Here is a 16025-nt window from a genome sequence, read left to right on the forward strand (position 1 = left end):
CAATGACTGGGCAAGCGTATTAGGAGTCAAGTGGACTCAAGTTGCTAAGGGTCTTGTAAATTAATACAAGAGTCTAGAGATGGTAGCATAAGGCAGCATATTTTATTAATAATATTTATATACCACTAGATCATAAAAACATCAAAGCAGTTTACAATAAAAACTATGGATAATAAAAACACATAAAAATAAAATAAAACTGGAGACCATCTACTAACAATTATGGAAAGATGTATTCTTAATTGCCTATGTAAGGATGCTAGAATAGAAAGGTTTTCAGCAGTCATTTAAAGGTTGAAACAGAAGGCACCTGCTCAATCTCTACCAATGGAGTATTCCACAGGATTGGGCTGATGACACTGAAAGCTCTATTTTTGTAAACCACTTTGAGGTTTGTTTGTTTTTTTACAATCAAGTGGTGTATACATTTTATGAAATAAAATAAATAAATATTCCAAATTATGCCAGCAGTTTTTGTAATAGCACTTTGCAAAGAAATATGAGCAGAATTGAATATACAAATTAGGGAGAAATTTTATTTAATAAGAAGAGATGAGAGTATTCTGAGAGAAATTTTGTAACCCACAGAGAGAGGCTGCAGAGAGGATGCTAAATCCTCAGAAGTTAAAATGAAGTGATTACATTTGGAAAACTGGTGAGTAAAGTTCCTAACACTGAAACAATTTATTTACTGTTTTGGCTAAATATATATATATACTGTTTCACACATTTCAGAAGCCAGAGTGAATTGTTTACCCCCCCCCCCCGACAAAAATAAATCTACCTTCAAGAACTCTTCCAATCTTGGAACACTGAAAACAAATGGGTCTATTCTGAGTAATATTTAATACCTTAGCTAGCACAACTGCAACACCTCTTCATTTAGACATTTAGACATTCCCACAGCAGCATAATATGATCCAAATATGCAACAAGCATATTCAAAAGGACCCACTTTTAACTCAGAATGATGGTCTGATCTACTTTGCTTAGAATGGGATGTTCCTGTAATAGTTTCTTTATCAAAACATCTGGGTTATTATTGTCCATTGTAGTGGAAAAGGAAGAAACATAAAAATTACTAATTATCAAAATAAAATTTAGTAAAATTAAATAAAAATGCACATACACTTTCACAACCACACCATGATATGGCCTGCCTGTTGGTTACTCTCAAAGCATTCAAATTTTAATTCAAATTATTTATTTTAATTAAAACTGGGGGGGGGGGAGAGGATGGGATGGGACGGGACGGGACGTCAATAATAGTTTTGACACAGATATACTGTACTTCCAATGTCCTCCACAAAGCAAAGAACCACACACAGTCTCACCCTTTAAGCAAAGAGCTACTATTGTGTGGTTCTTTAGTTCTTGCTAGATCTGTACACCAATACCAATACTCCAAGACTTTGGCTACCTCATGAGAAGAGAAGACTCCCTGGAAAAGACCCTGATGTTGGGAAAGATTGAGGGCACAAGGAGAAGGGGACGACAGGGGACGAGATGGTGGGACAGTGTTATAGAAGCTGCTAACATGAGTTTGACCAAACTGCGGGAGGCAGTGGAAAACAGAAGTGCCTGGCGTGCTCTCGTTCAGGGGGTCATGAAGAGTCGGACATGACTAAACGACTAAACAACAACAAAGATCTGTAGTACTGTATTTTTCGCCCGATAGGGCGCACTGGCCCATAGGGCGCACCTAATTTTTTTTTGGGGGGGGGAAATAAAGACCCCCCCCCCAGGTGCGGGGCTGGGGCAGGGGAAGCCCGAGCTTCCCCTGACCCCAAGCTTCTGGGTGCAGGCAAGCTCTCTGCAAGCCATGGGAGAGCTGCTCCCACGGCTAGCGGAGAGCTGCGTGAAGCCCGAAGCCTGGGGCGTGCTGAGCTCCCACGGATTGCGGATAGCTTCCTGAAGCCTGGAGAGCGAGAGGGGTCGGTGCGCACCGATCCCCCTCGCTCTCCAGGCTTCAGCGAAAGCCTGCATTCGCCCCATAGGACGCACACACATTTTCCCTTCATTTTTGGAGTGGAAAATGTGGGTCCTATAGAGCGAAAAATACGATATTTTACAGGCTCTGCCCTTGAGCTTGTGCCTCTGGCAAGGTACCTGCTTTATATATACCTGGGTGTGGCAGAGCACAAGGCAAACTTCACACTTTTGCACATTTTAAAATATATGTTGAGTGCAAGGGAATGTCACTAAAATAAAGCAATGTGCCTTAGTCACACTGCAATTTCACAAATAATAACTGTTATGTGCTGTGTTTCAAATATTTTTAATTTCAATTATTCAATTCTAAATTTCAAATATTTTGTACTGCTTTCCAACAAAAAATCTTCCAAGTGTTTCATGTGTTTCACTAGTTTCATGTGCACTTTCCCATGGGTCTCATAGGTCTCATAAAGCAGGTGTTCTCAATGACTCCTAGCTTTCAGAAGAGATGTTGATGACCAGTGATATAAGAAGTCCATTCCTCGAACCTTTTTTTGTTTTGCCAGGCTCTCAGTGGCTTCAGGGGGAAAGCCATCCTGGCCTAAGTATGTTACACGAAGCATCAGTCACAGTGTCAAAAAAGAGGAAATGGCCTCTTTTCACCTTGGTAGATGCTATCAATTGCTCCTGTCTAAGATGTCACTTGGTGGGACTGCAACACCATGATATAAATACTGTATCATTTCCATAGGCAAGGTAGAATTGTGCAAATAGAGCATAACATTTTGGAAAGATCACATTGACAAGACTTGCAGATACCTTTGAAGCACTTCCAACTTAGAAGCAGCTTTTGATAATAAAGGACTTAATACAGGCCAATTCTTCAGTGCAACGTTCAGAAATGGTCAGAAAGTCCCTTAGCTGCAAGAATGGCCAGGCAACAGATAGATACGTAGGGTATTACTTGGGCAAAAATGTTTCCCATGAAATAGGGAGTTTATTTCAATATGAGAAATGTGAAGGGCACAAAGCATCGTGATCTTATAGGATCATAGAGCTGGGTCATCTAGTCCAAATCTCAACTAGACCATACATAACAGATGGCCATCCAACCTCTGCTTAAAAACCTCCAAGGAAGGAGACATCACCACCTCTTGTGGGAGTCTGTTGCACTGTCAAATAGCTCTTACTGACAGAATGTTTTTCCTGATGTTTAGATGGGATTTCATAAATCAACTGCTGGCAGTAAGTAACCATGCAGAAATATTAACTATCAAGGTTGGTGGCCTGAATGCAATTATGTGGTTCAGAGGAGAAAGGCAGTCTATGAACAGGCCAGTTTTTTGGGGCCAGAAGTTATTGATTGGCTGCTTGTGAATAGCACTACCACCTCCCGGACATCCACAATAGCAGTATTGCAGTACAGCTAAGACTAGTAAGAGCAGTTCCCTTAGGAGCTGCCACAGTGGCACATAGAATGAAAGCCTCCAAGATTCTGGTGCCTGTTGGACCTTGTATTTTCCAACTTACTAGCTTCCTGACCATGCTTGCACCACCCTCTCTGAACTCCCAAGTCTAAGTTATGTTGAAGCTATGCAATAAAATGTGAAGAGTTACAGAAGGTTCTTGTAGAAGAGGACAATGTACATCCAAGGGGCAGACAACACTCAACATGTGATATTGGGCTTGAAATCCCATTTGCCATTCCAGGAAGCACTGCAGGGCTGCTAGCGCTCTAGGGGACGACTCTAGGCTTCAGGCTATGAAGGAATTGGGAGCTGTCTCTCCTCAGTTCTGGATGTTGTTTTTGGCATGAACCAGCAATGATCTAGACACAGGATTGGAGGCTGCAGGGGCACCAGATGGGGAGCTGGGTCTGGGTGAGTGTTTAGAGCTGACTGCAGAAGATAGGAAGAGCACTTCATCTGAGGTATTGGCCAAGAACTCATAGAGGAACCTCTCAGACCACCAGAGCCATTAGGACCAGAGTCAGGATCTCAGCTGAGACCCTTCCCTGAGCCAGAAGAACCAGATACCTCATACTGCACACCACCAATCTGGCAGCATAAAAAGAAGGCTATGGAACAAAGAAGGAATGCCCACTTTCATGCCAGAGGGCTGGCCTTTTAAGGTTTTCTCAAAGGGGGGGGGACACCTGGAGGTGGCAGTCTGCAGATAAGAGACATAAAAGGTCTTGGATAGGTTGCTCACTTGGAGCTGTCTGTGGTCCAGTAGCCTTCAACTAGCTTGCCTTGCCTCCAGCCTTGCTGTTTTACCCATGGGTTCCAGCACTGAACCATAACACAATAGATGTTAACAGTTTTCCAACTGGGAATGGTAGCTAGCCTGACCAGGCACAGACGTTAGACAGAATTCCCTTGAAGCAAAAGTCCAGTGACAACATACCACTGAAATATATTGTCGTGTGATATAGTTAGGATTGCTTCACATGCTATTCTGTTCTATTTCACGTAGGAAAAGCATGGAACCTCAAAAGAGCTCCCTGACTAAAAAACAACTACTTAGGGATGAGCACACATTCCATGCATATTTTGCACATATTCTTCTACATGGAAACGCAGAAGAACTGTGATCTGTGAAGCATTTGAACAAAACAGAGATATAGTGGCTTCTCTTACCTTTCAAATGCTGGCCATGAAGTCTCTTCACTCAGCTCAGAACCATCACTGCTACCTAAAATCAGAACAACAGTTTAAACTAAATAATCCTCTCATTCTATGATTTATTTGCCAATCATAATGGAATTGTCCATAATGAAGTGCTATTAAATATATATATATATTATTTGAGTCGATTTGTGTGTTAGAAGATAAAGATAAATAGTATAAAGCAGCTTTTATAAGAGGAAATGGAAGATGCAGGTTCATAACACTTGGGAAAAGGAGTACAGTTGTGTATTCTTGCTGCTGCTCTTCTAATATAGTTCATTTTTACAAAATGCTGCTGTCAATGTTGTTAGAAATCGAAGCACTAAAGGCAAAATAAAGTGAGTGCCCCTTGCTGGATTATTCTGATTATGCTTTATTAAAATAAAACCTACCCAGTCTTTTATTTCAAAATCAGCAATGGGGGGGGGGGGACATCACTTATGGCTAAAGCTTCTTGCCCCTTCCAGAGGAAAAAATTGGATGCTCGGCAGAGCAAATGATATAATGGTTGTTATGTTATGGTATTATACAATTGTTAAAATTTGAAAATCAATAAAATTATATTTGAAAAAGAGAGGAAAAATTTGGATTCTTTTAATTCTTGTACAAAGGGGGGAAGAGATAGTAGTAAAAAGAATTAAATGGATTACTTTCAGGTACATGCATATTGAAAATGCATGCCCTATGGTTCCAATGCCAGGTGAATACCACAAAAGTTCAATTAATGAATTTTAATATGATTTTTAAACCAAGCCAAATTTCTATTGCACAGAAAGGAAAACATGTGTGTGTGTGTTTTAATAAATGTGTATCTTGCACTTTCACCACTCAGAACCCCACTAAGGGCTTTGAAGCCATGTTCAAATATATAAAAGGATGTCACATAGAGGAGGGAGAAAGGTTGTTTTCTGCTGCTCCAGAGAAGCGGACACGGAGCAATGGTTCCAAACTACAAGAAAGAAGATTCCACCTAAACATTAGGAAGAAATCTGTCTGAATCATTCAGCTTGCACTCAAAACAACTCGTATCTTCCAGCCCAGACAGAACCTGCATTTTTCATGCAATTTCTAACACATCTCAGGGATTTGTGCATTCAAAAACTATAAATGAAGTCTTTGTTACAAAGGGGTAAAAATGGTGATACATGCAGATTCTTACTCATGACGCTTCTAAAAAGCTTCAAGTTAGAGAGAACAAAAAAAATCAGATTATTTTTCTAAAAACATTGTGACCAGTAGAGTACATATGAGTGCAGATTGTGGTTTGGCCGTCAAATGGTCTGGGCAAGGTTACAACAGAAATAGAAATGCGTGCGATGACAGGGAGGATGTGAACAAAGGGTGAAATGGTTATGATAAATGATGGTTAACCCCCAATTAATTTAAGGCAACATACATATTGTTTATGAATGTTTACAAGTACCACATTTATTTAGTGCCAAACAACGTATGATTTCTGATAATAGAAAAAATGGTGAAATAATTATATCCAAAGCAATTAAACATAAAATATTTCTGTGATATGTTCATGACGCCAAAAGGAGCTACACTGTAGTGGAGCCTGAATTGCAAAGTTAAAATAAAAAGAAGGCCTACTTAGGTTACAACTGTGCTTTTCTCAAAGAGATATTACATAGAGGACTTCTTCTGCAACAGATAAGCAAGGGCTTGCCCACACTTCTGTTTGTTCCGTGCCTAGAAAGCATGAGTCCGAGTGGTCTTCTGTTTGACCTGTGTTTTCTAGGCACAGTTCCAAGTGGTTTTACCCTTGCCCTGCTCCTTTCTCAGGAAAAACCCAAATTACTATTTGCTCCAATTGAGCGCTAAAGAGCAGCTTTTCATGGGGGGAAGTAGCAGGACGAAAGGGAGTGTGAATAAGCCCCCAGTTGTATTTTCCTTTGAAAACATAAAAAATAGTAACTAGCTATTAGTGTCATTAGCAACCTGGAGCAGAATTCTGAAACAGCTGCCACATATTCTCTAAAACCAGAAGAGGGAAGGTCCTTGGCAGAACAACAGGTACTGGCTGGGTAGGGAGGCATTCAGGAGACGAGAAAGTTTTAAGTCTCTTATTCTATACTCTTCTTCAGTTCAGCAAGGAAGGATGAAGGCAACCATTTAGATCTTATTTTCTTTGGTTGGAACCTTATGTCCAGGGTCTTTCCTGATACTAATGGAACCCTGAGAACAGCATGGAACACCACAGACACCGTCAAACTTATCAGTACAGAGGTAAAAGGTAAGGGACTCCTGGACAGTTAAGTCCAGTCAAAAGCAACTATGGGGTTGCGACGCTCATCTTGCTTTCAGGCCGAGGGAGCCGGCGTTTGTCCAGTGTTTTCTGGGTCATGTAGCCAGCATGACTAAACCGCTACTGGTGCACGAAGGACCGCGACGAGTGCCAGAGCGCATGGAAATGCCGTTTACCTTCCCGCTGCAGCGGTACCTATTTATCTACTTACACTGGGATGCTTTCGAATTGCTAGGTTGGCAGGAGCTGGGACAGAGCAATGGGAGCTCACCCCATCACGGGGATTCAAATCACCGAAGTTCCAACTGGGAAGCTCAAGAGGCTCAGTGGTTTAAACCACAGCGCCAGCAGCAGTATCAATGCTTCGTACTGAATTTGGCGCTGAGGATAGATCAACTGACACACACAGCAATGTTATGACTATTATAGAGCCAGCTGTTATTAATTACATGGACAGAACTGAAGAGATGCAAATTTGCAAAGCCTGTGACAGCAACCATGGGGACCTCTGACTCATATGCAAAATCAAGCCCAACAGGGGTGTGAATTGGGCCCACAATGCAGTTTTTCCCAAACTATGACCAGTGGCTCCACAACTGACATCATATGTAACATCACATATGGGACAGGTAACAATTGGCTGCAAAGTAAAATTGGGGGTGCATTCATCAAGGGTCATCAAGCATGCCATCTACCCATAAGAGGGGCAGTCTAGAGAAGACCAAGACCAAACAGGATGCATGCATGGCCAGAGCTGCTGCCTTGTGAGCAAAGCAAAATTCAGAAATCTCTCAGGAGCACTTTCACTTGGGTATTTCCACCTTTGGGCAGGAGGGAGTTGGTCACTACACCAGATATTGGCGAGTCAGTTGGTGGGGGTTTGCGGAGAGCCATGAACTCAGACTCCAGATTATAAAATTTATTAGTAAGAAACACATTATTAACATTTTATATTGAAGTTTTTTCAGAGTTTATCCTTTTCTTAGGGTAAAAAAAGCCTTATGTGGAACTGTTCCAGGACCATAAAAAATGATCCCTCTAATACTTTTGGATACAAGCCTAGAAATACCTTTCACTGCTCAGTAGGCTTAACATCTTACCTATTGAAATTCCACTAGAAAGAGTGGAGCTCTCTGCCTGTCCCCTGGATGGGGCATGTGGTTCCATGACACTGTCATCTAACAGATGCCTTGGTCCTGCATTGGGGAATGTTGCACTTTTGAACTCTGCTGTGTTTGTTTTATGAATAAAACTATAAAAGGAACGAAGGAGATAAAAACAAAACATACAACTACTTTAGGACATAATATGTTTTACGTATCAAGGTAATACATTTTCTAGTACTCAAGTTTATATTTTCTCCATGATAAGAAGAAGAGGAGGAGGAGTTTGGATTTGATATCCCGCTTTATCACTACCCTAAGGAGTCTCAAAGCGGCCAACAATCTCCTTTCCCTTCCTCCCCCACAACAACGACTCTGTGAGGTGAGTGGGGCTGAGAGACTTCAGCGAAGTGTGACTGGCCCAAGGTCACCCAGCAGCTGCATGTGGAGGAGCAGGGAATCGAACCCGGTTCACCAGATTACAAGTCTACCACTCTTAACCACTTCACCACACAGCATGGCAAGCATATAAACAAAAAAGTACGCCAAGTGTGTACGACAGGGATCTATTGCAGAGAGGATTCACGCATTTTGAACATGGGCACAAAAAGTATGAATGTTTAAGTGGCAAAATAACCACACAGTGATTACCACACCTTCTTTTTTAAATGACTGCATTTTCCCTGCAACAACACTAGCAATAAAGGATTGGCTCCCTGGTACATACACCATTCACAATTCATGGTGCTATGTGTAGATTTTGCCATTAACACTAGAAAATTTGGGAGCAGTTTCAAAAGTAAATGTAAAGAAACCCTCCCTGTGTTTTAAACTTTCTAATGGTGTCTTCATGAGTTTTTGAGGTGATTAATAAATAAGTGCTAATTTGCATTAGATCAGCTCAGGAGGCACAAAGGGATATTTCAAATGGCAGCAGGATTCCTACAGAGAACATGCACAAACTGTGGTCCAACTGGCCAAGCACAGCCACCAGTTATGTACTGTGGCTGCCAGGAATCTGATACGACACCAGGCTTCTGCAGGCCCACACAGGTTGCAAAAGCGGGAGACTTCATGAATCCCTGGTAGCCTTCCATATGTGGCTGGTGGCGAGCTAGCTCCACCTTAATGAACCTAAAACAGGCCTGTGAAAATAATTCAACTGCACACTGCTCATTCATGGTGTCCTGGCTTATTTTACACCATGGCTTTAATGATACATGCAAAGCAGGCCACTAGATGCTAAAACAAAACGGCAAAAGGTACCAAGACAAATTATTCTTTAAGTAATAAGATTGGGGGTCATGGGATAAAAGGGCTAACATATGGGGATTATGTCAACAACACACAGCATCTAAGCTGAATTTCAAATCAAATGCTAACTTGTATCCTAAACTGTGACATTTTCTATGCCCGTGTGGCATCAGATTCCTTGGGGATGGAGGAGTCGGTGGTAGCAATGCTCCTTCAGCTGCAGCATTTTTTCGAACACTTTGCGGCGAAACTCCCACTTCAGGACCTGGAAAAAAAGAGAGAGCAAATTTTAGGTGAACACGACAAATACTTATCACACTTATGACTCCCCAATTTCAAACTAGAGTTGATAATTTAAAAAATACATGAATGGATTCTTATATAACAAGTATTTATTTAAAAAACGTCCAGTAGCACCTTAGAGACCAACTAAGTTTGTTCTTGGTATGAGCTTTCGTGTGCATGCACACTTCTTCAGATACACTGAAACAGAAGTCACCAGACCCTTATATATAGTGGGAGGGTGGGGTGGGGTTTTTCTCAGGAGGGTGGTAGGAGATGGGTGATTGATTTAATGGGCATAGTAAACCTGTGGGCGACTGTTAACGACTGCAATTAGTCCTACAGGAAACTACAGTCCTACAGATGACCAAAAATAGCTTTAGCATATGTAATGAGACAAGAATCCAATATCTCTATTAAGATCAGGTCTCTCCATGGTTTTCAGTTTAGTGATAAGTTGTAATTCAGCAACTTCTCTTTCGAGTCTGTTTCTGAGATTCTTTTGTAATAAGACAGCTGCTTTGAGATCCTGAACTGAATGTCCTGGGAGATTAAAGTGTTCTCCTACTGGCTCCTACTGGTATTCATTTATTTATTTTAAAAACACACTAAATGTTGTTGAAATATCAAAACAGACTTTTGGCCCTGGCATGAACATAGTAAGACTTTGGTAACTAGAATCCTCAAACTGAAGTCAGACAAGGAAATAGGTTTGTGAAAACGAGAGAACTAACGCATGTGAAAATTGGCATGCTTAACACATTCTTTCAGCTGATACTATGGAGATGTAAGAGATATTTCAGTAATTGGCCAATGTCATTTGTCTGTATGGTATGTGGACATCCTTAATAGTAATATTGGGAGATATTCCTGCAATCTGAAGATTCTCCAAATATGGAGAATGTCTCCTGAAATGTACTAAATGCCTTATTCTCCAGACACAGAAAATGCACACACTATTAGGTATAGATATTTTATGTTATTACTGACTCACTTCTAGAGAAAGAATATTCAAATGGAGGGATTTGTAAAAAGTTGGAAATGAATTCCTAGAAAAATTCTCTCCTAAGCTCTAGAAACAGCAGCTCTCTATCCCTAAATCTGTTTCCTGACTACCTCAACTCCATTTTTTAAAAAGAACACAGCAAGAGCTCCTTAGAATGCTCATCGCTTTTTACCAAATAATGGAAGTCCACAAGAACATCCTTCTCAAAATACACACAAATGTAAAGCAGCCACTGATGTCACCTTTAATATAGCAGCGTTCAAGTAATTTGTCGGCATTTGTTAAATGTTGAAAACATGTTTTTAGTGTTTGGTTAGTATGTAGTTTTTAATCACAGTTCATAGTATACACGGGTGGCACTGTGGTCTAAACCACTGAGCCTTGGGCTTGCTGATTGGAAGGTCGGTGGTTCGAATCGCTGTGACAGGGTGAGCTCGTTGTTGCTCGGTTCCAGCTCCTGCCAACCTAGCAGTTCGAAAGCACGTCAAGTGCAAGTAGATAAATAGGTACCACTATGGCGGGAAGGTAAACAGCGTTTCTGTGCGCTGCTCTGGTTCGCCAGAAGCAGCTTAGTCATGCTGGCCACATGACCCGGAAGCTGTACGCCCGCTCTCTCGGCCAGTAAAGCGAGATGAGCGCCGCAACCCCAGAGTCGTCCGCGACTGGACCTAACGGTCAGGGGTCCCTTTTCCTTTTACCATAGTATTATAGAGCTGGAAGGGACCATGATGGTCATCTAGTCCAACTCCCTGCAATGCAGGAACATTTTACCCAACATGGGGCTCAAACCCACAACCTTGAGATTAAGAGTCTCATGCTCTACCAACTGAGCTATCCCAGATAAGTTTCAATTTTAAGTTTTATTCTTATTAAGAAACAAGAAGTACCTCCAGTGTTTAAGTTATCACTGAACAGCTGAAACCGGCTACTACTGTATAATAGTTGCAAGACTTTAAAAGCACTGGGCCAGTGTATATTCTTCAGGACATCTTTGATACTGACTCTCTGTTTTTACACCTTTAACAGACAAGTTTAGAAACAAAGAAATGTTAAAAAATATTTAAACTTTATTGTTGTCTGATAAACATTTACCTACTAAATCTTCACGAGATGCAGCAGAACGTGGGGTACTTGTTCCGGGTTCTATCTTTAATGACAGCCTGCATTTAGAAACAACCAAAAAAAGGTTTGCTTATAACGCAATATAGGTGGGAACTGGTAGGCAATGCTTTTTTATGTATTCATATGCTATACATCACCCTGGAGTCTATTTAGAGGGGAAATGGGTTAGAAATACTTTTATTAAACAACTGAAACCTGTAAGTTAGTCAGGACTAAATTAAGTCATTTTCCCATGGATAATTATTTGAAGACTTTGGTTGCTACCTATGGCTTATCTTTAAATTACAATCAAGGGAGATGCAAGGCAGACAACAATTTAAGGAGCTCCCAAAAATTCCAAATGGTTCTTTATGAAATAGCAAAAGCGGCTTAGTCATGCTGCCCACATGACCTGGGAAAACTGTCTGCGGACAAACGCCAGCTCCCTCGGCCAGTAAAGCGAGATGAGCGCCGCAACCCCAGAGTCGTCTGCGACTGGACTTACCGGTAACTGTCAGGGGTCCTTTACCTTTACGAAATATTACTTAGCTTTAAAAGCAAAAACAATTGTTATATTCTAATTTACTCGATTTTATACTTACTTATAATTGTCATCTTCCACAAACTTCTGAAGTTCTTCTATATACTGAACAGAATTCAAGTATTTTTGAACATGAGGCAACACAGGAATATCTAGACAGCAAGCAAAATGTAATCAGCATTTTGGTATCCTTCACCAAGAGCTGACTTTTGCACATGTATTTTTTTTTTTAATTGCTTATCCCATCCCATAGATGCACTACATCTTATTACTTCCTTAAAATACGCAATTAACACCTCATGCTTCTCACACCCCATTAATTTCTGGGTGACAAAATACGTTATGCCATCCTTCAAAAAGATAAAACAAATGCAAACAAAAGCAGGGAACTGTTGATTAACCGCACAAATGTATGGAAAAACACACTATAATGGACAATGGATGTTATTCTGTTGTGGTACTAACTCCTAGAGGGGTAGCCAGATTAGTCTACTGCAGCAAAACAAAGGGTGGAATTCAAACATTCTGTCCCAAAGGTCCGCATAAACAGATTTTCAAACATCACTTAAGTATATAATATACTTGATAAACTACTATTACTAAGGAAGCATGCCTAACACCTGATCTGTGATCTAGGTGTCCTTTCACCTGCTTCTACTTTTCTCCACTACCATGGAAGCCCCTGCTCCACCCACAGAAGGCTCAGGTTACTTTGGAGATTCTGTGCCACCAGCAGTAAAGAAGTGCAAGGCTTTGAAATGGGACATTGTGAGGGTGAGGTGGAGTGAGGTCAGCCAAGGATCCATTGGACAAGTGAGGGTCCTGATCCGGGTCCTTCTCTTGCACCACCCTAGAACTGCCATGGGAAAGGGGGAAAAAAGACTATTCCTCTCTCCACATTCTGCTGTAATTAACCAGAGCCAGTAGGGCTTTGGAAGAGGTGTTGGCTCTGCCACTCCAAATGTCCCCAGAGTTGGGTAAAACTTGCCTTATGAGTGTTATACTCCGTTAGGAGGGAACTCTTGCATTTGATGGGTAGCTGTCCCCAGAACACAGGTGATTAGAATTAATGGATTTTATATTCAGAGAATCTTATTCAGTGATTAATTACAATGCTGTAGTATGAATGCATAGCAACTTACCATATTCACATGACTGCTGTAAATCTGAAATTATTCTGAGTATGTTATTCATTAAGTTTGATCTTTGCTCATTTTCCAAAATACTCCCTGTCGATGGGTATGCCGAGTCAATGTATGTCAAATCTGAGAGATAAATACCTGGACAACATAAGATCACACAGAAAAAAAGATTTTTTTGGTCTTGGTCAACAAAATCCAAAACATTTAGCATTGTATCCAATGCTGCTGTTTCAGAGGCACAGCTGATTTTCCGTTGCACAACAGAACTTTCCTCTTCTCCACCGCTTGTGCTGGAGGACCCTCCAGAGCAGATTTTAAGGGTGTGCAAGGAAAAGAGAGGGAAAGTCCCATTGCGTAAACACAACTCTGTGTGTCCAGTGTTGGGCAGAATCCATAATCAGAAACATATCCTTTCAGTTGTGCTTTAAGCTGGAGAAAAGTGACAAGGCACTGAAGATATGAGGAAGATGTAGCTTTGCCATATCTGAAAACTGAATGCTGTTACAAGGTTATAAGGTTTCACATACTTAAAAGCATGTTTACAAATCAACAGGTTAAAAGTATTTGGTTAATGGGCATTTCTTTTCCCTTCAACCTTATTTTTAAATCAATAGTATTTGCTACATCCAGGTTTTGTTTTTTTTAACTTTCTAGATAAACCACAGTCACGTTTTTAGGTCTTGTTATGTAGTCATGGAGTAAAAATTTAAGTTGTCATATTTAGAGGAAGCTGAGTTCTTACAAATAATAGCACATGGTCAAGAAATCACAGAACTGAGTAAAATACTTTATATCTTAGTCTATAATAACATTCTGAAATGTTTTATAATATTCTGAAATTGCCACGAGCAATTGTACATGGACTTTAAAAATCCTATGTAAGACGTTTTTGAAGGACAATTTGGCAAAAACAGCCCTACTGTAGCACAGAGTTAATTCAATGAATTAGATAATGTTAGAGTCATACCTCGGGCTGAAGTAGCTCCAAGTTAAGTATTTTCGGGTTGCGCTCCGCGGCGACCCACAAATAACAGAGTGAGTTACTTCCTGGTTTTGCCGCTTGCGCATGTGCAGACGCTCAAAATGATGTCACGTGCATGCATGGAAGCGGCGAAACGCGACCTGCACACGCGCAGACGCGTCTTACGTTTACTTCAGGATGCGAACGGGGCTCTGGAATGGATCCCATTCGTATCCAGAGGTACCACTGTATTAAGTTTGTCTCTAAGTGATGCCAGAGAGAGAGGAAAGAATGTCACATACTTAACCCCAACCTACAAGGGATGTCAGTAATACTCTGAATTTCAGAGAATGAGCTGAATATTTACTCCTTCCATGATTATCAAGTAGTAAAGAACTGGGTTTGATGTAGTTCGGTTTGCATTTTAAAGCAAAGCTATCTAATTTGCACTTCTCTGAATTTTACAATGAAGTTCTCAAACAAACAAAAATGTGATTAGGGGAAAGTGTAAATAAAATGCAAATTTTAGTGAAAATAACAAAAAATGCATATTAGAAAAAATGTCTATAAAACTATGTATTATTAGGCAAAACTGCAAACAAATATGTGCATATTAGGATAATTGTGCACTATATGCTTGAGAGGTTTTGTGAATACTTTAAAAAAAATCACAAAGTGATGCAGAAATGTAATGAACTGATTGGAAAAATGAGAAAGGGAAAGATCCAAAACTGACAGATTTGAACGCAGCTTGATCTTGCCAGAAGTGATCCTCTTGAACTGACCCTTTGCCCTGAAATATTCTTCCAAGGCTTCAATGTTACAATAAGGTTCTTCCAAAGCGCTAACCTTATATCAAAAGGTCTCCTAGGGAAATTTCAAACTAGATTGGTTGGATAAACAAAGCATCACCAGTCCTCACTGCCTGACTGACTACAATGCTGCAATTGTATACTGCCAGTCCAACATGAAGTCAGGCTTTAGTTTTACTCTCTGAATTAAAGTAATTATTCTTAGAAATGCATCTATGGTGACTTGGCGAGTTTGCTTACATCTAAGTTAACTTGGGGAACTAAAGTACTTAAAAATAAGGTTTGCTCTGCTCTTCTACATTCTGAGAGTTATTATATGCCATACTGTAAAAATAAATGCTTGCTACAGAAAATGAAAAACTGCTCTGATTTGCATTGATTCTAAATAACCACGATCTTCATAAATTGTACTTGCAGAACTTTAAGCTTTTGAAGTATTCAAGTACTGTAGTTAAACAGAAAACGATGTAGAAGGTGGGCACCTTTGAGACATGGTGGGGTGCCTTGAATTTGTTCATTATCTCTGTCTGGTTGTTGAGTTTAAAGATTTGGCAGAATGATGGCAGCCAATTTAGGTAAGCTCAATGGTAAAATTAATTTAAATTACAAGTAAGATTTGCAGGTTTCTAGCATGAAGTTCATGCAATTGTTTGCCTTGCCTACATAGATATTTATAATAAAACACTAAAATAGTTGCTATTAACCAAAATTAAGACTTACCGGTAAGTGTTTTATTTTCCTCTCAAAATACTGTAAAACTGTTAACTTATAGTACTAATGAAAAGTCCAACTCTCTCCCTTCCAACATATTTCTCCATGTATGCAACACTCACAAAAAGAATTAACATCATCTTCTATTTTATTGATTTATTGATTACTGCTGCAGTGAAGAACTGATTAAATAAACTTAAAGAATTGAAGATGACATTCTGGTCTGCATTCTTCAGGACTATAACTGCTTCATTTTA

The 16025-nt window shown here is 40.2% G+C and overlaps 1 protein-coding gene across 2 annotated transcripts in view; it reads right to left on the reverse strand.

Moving 5' to 3' along the window:
- RALGPS2 (Ral GEF with PH domain and SH3 binding motif 2) overlaps window positions 1-16025 on the reverse strand; it is a 71917-nt gene that overhangs the window by 16323 nt on the left and 39569 nt on the right. For both annotated transcript variants that reach the window (XM_079981440.1, XM_079981439.1), the window contains exons 8-13: window positions 13285-13422; window positions 12204-12294; window positions 11593-11660; window positions 9342-9477; window positions 7956-8107; window positions 4575-4629 (exon numbers count right to left, since the gene is read on the reverse strand). In XM_079981440.1, the coding sequence (XP_079837566.1) occupies window positions 4575-4629; window positions 7956-8107; window positions 9342-9477; window positions 11593-11660; window positions 12204-12294; window positions 13285-13422 (640 nt within the window). The remainder of the gene's footprint in view (window positions 1-4574; window positions 4630-7955; window positions 8108-9341; window positions 9478-11592; window positions 11661-12203; window positions 12295-13284; window positions 13423-16025) is intronic.

This window comes from Podarcis cretensis, assembly GCF_951804945.1.
Source record: "Podarcis cretensis genome assembly, chromosome: 6".
Taxonomy (NCBI): domain Eukaryota; kingdom Metazoa; phylum Chordata; class Lepidosauria; order Squamata; family Lacertidae; genus Podarcis; species Podarcis cretensis.